This window comes from Antrostomus carolinensis, unplaced genomic scaffold (assembly GCF_000700745.2).
Source record: "Antrostomus carolinensis isolate BGI_N321 unplaced genomic scaffold, ASM70074v2 scaffold26873, whole genome shotgun sequence".
Taxonomy (NCBI): Eukaryota; Metazoa; Chordata; class Aves; order Caprimulgiformes; family Caprimulgidae; genus Antrostomus; species Antrostomus carolinensis.
In genome coordinates, this window is record NW_010303703.1 from 734 (window position 1) to 1,042 (window position 309).

Here is a 309-nt window from a genome sequence, read left to right on the forward strand (position 1 = left end):
GGTCTGCGACGGGGACAGCGACTGCGAGGACAACTCGGATGAGGAGAACTGCGAGTCGCTGGTGTGCAAACCTCCCTCCCACACCTGCGCCAACAACACCTCCATCTGCCTCCCCCCTGAGAAGCTCTGTGACGGCTCTGACGACTGTGGGGACGGCTCTGATGAGGGCGAGCTCTGTGGTGAGTATGGAGCTGGGCGCTGGGACACGGGGTGTCCCCTGACTGGGAGCAGGACAAGGACCTGACGGGTGCGTCCTCTCTCCGCAGACCAGTGCTCCCTGAACAACGGCGGCCGCAGCCACCACACCAC

The 309-nt window shown here is 64.7% G+C and overlaps 1 protein-coding gene across 1 annotated transcript in view; it reads left to right on the forward strand.

Annotated features, from left to right (window-relative positions):
- LOC104522035 (low-density lipoprotein receptor-related protein 1-like) overlaps window positions 1–309 on the forward strand; it is a gene marked incomplete at both ends in the record, with an annotated part of 28,435 nt that overhangs the window by 467 nt on the left and 27,659 nt on the right. The window contains 2 exon segments of the mRNA XM_029084071.1: window positions 1–179; window positions 267–308. The exon segment at window positions 1–179 is cut by the window's left edge and continues 3 nt beyond it. Of these exon segments, the coding sequence (XP_028939904.1) occupies window positions 1–179; window positions 267–308 (221 nt within the window).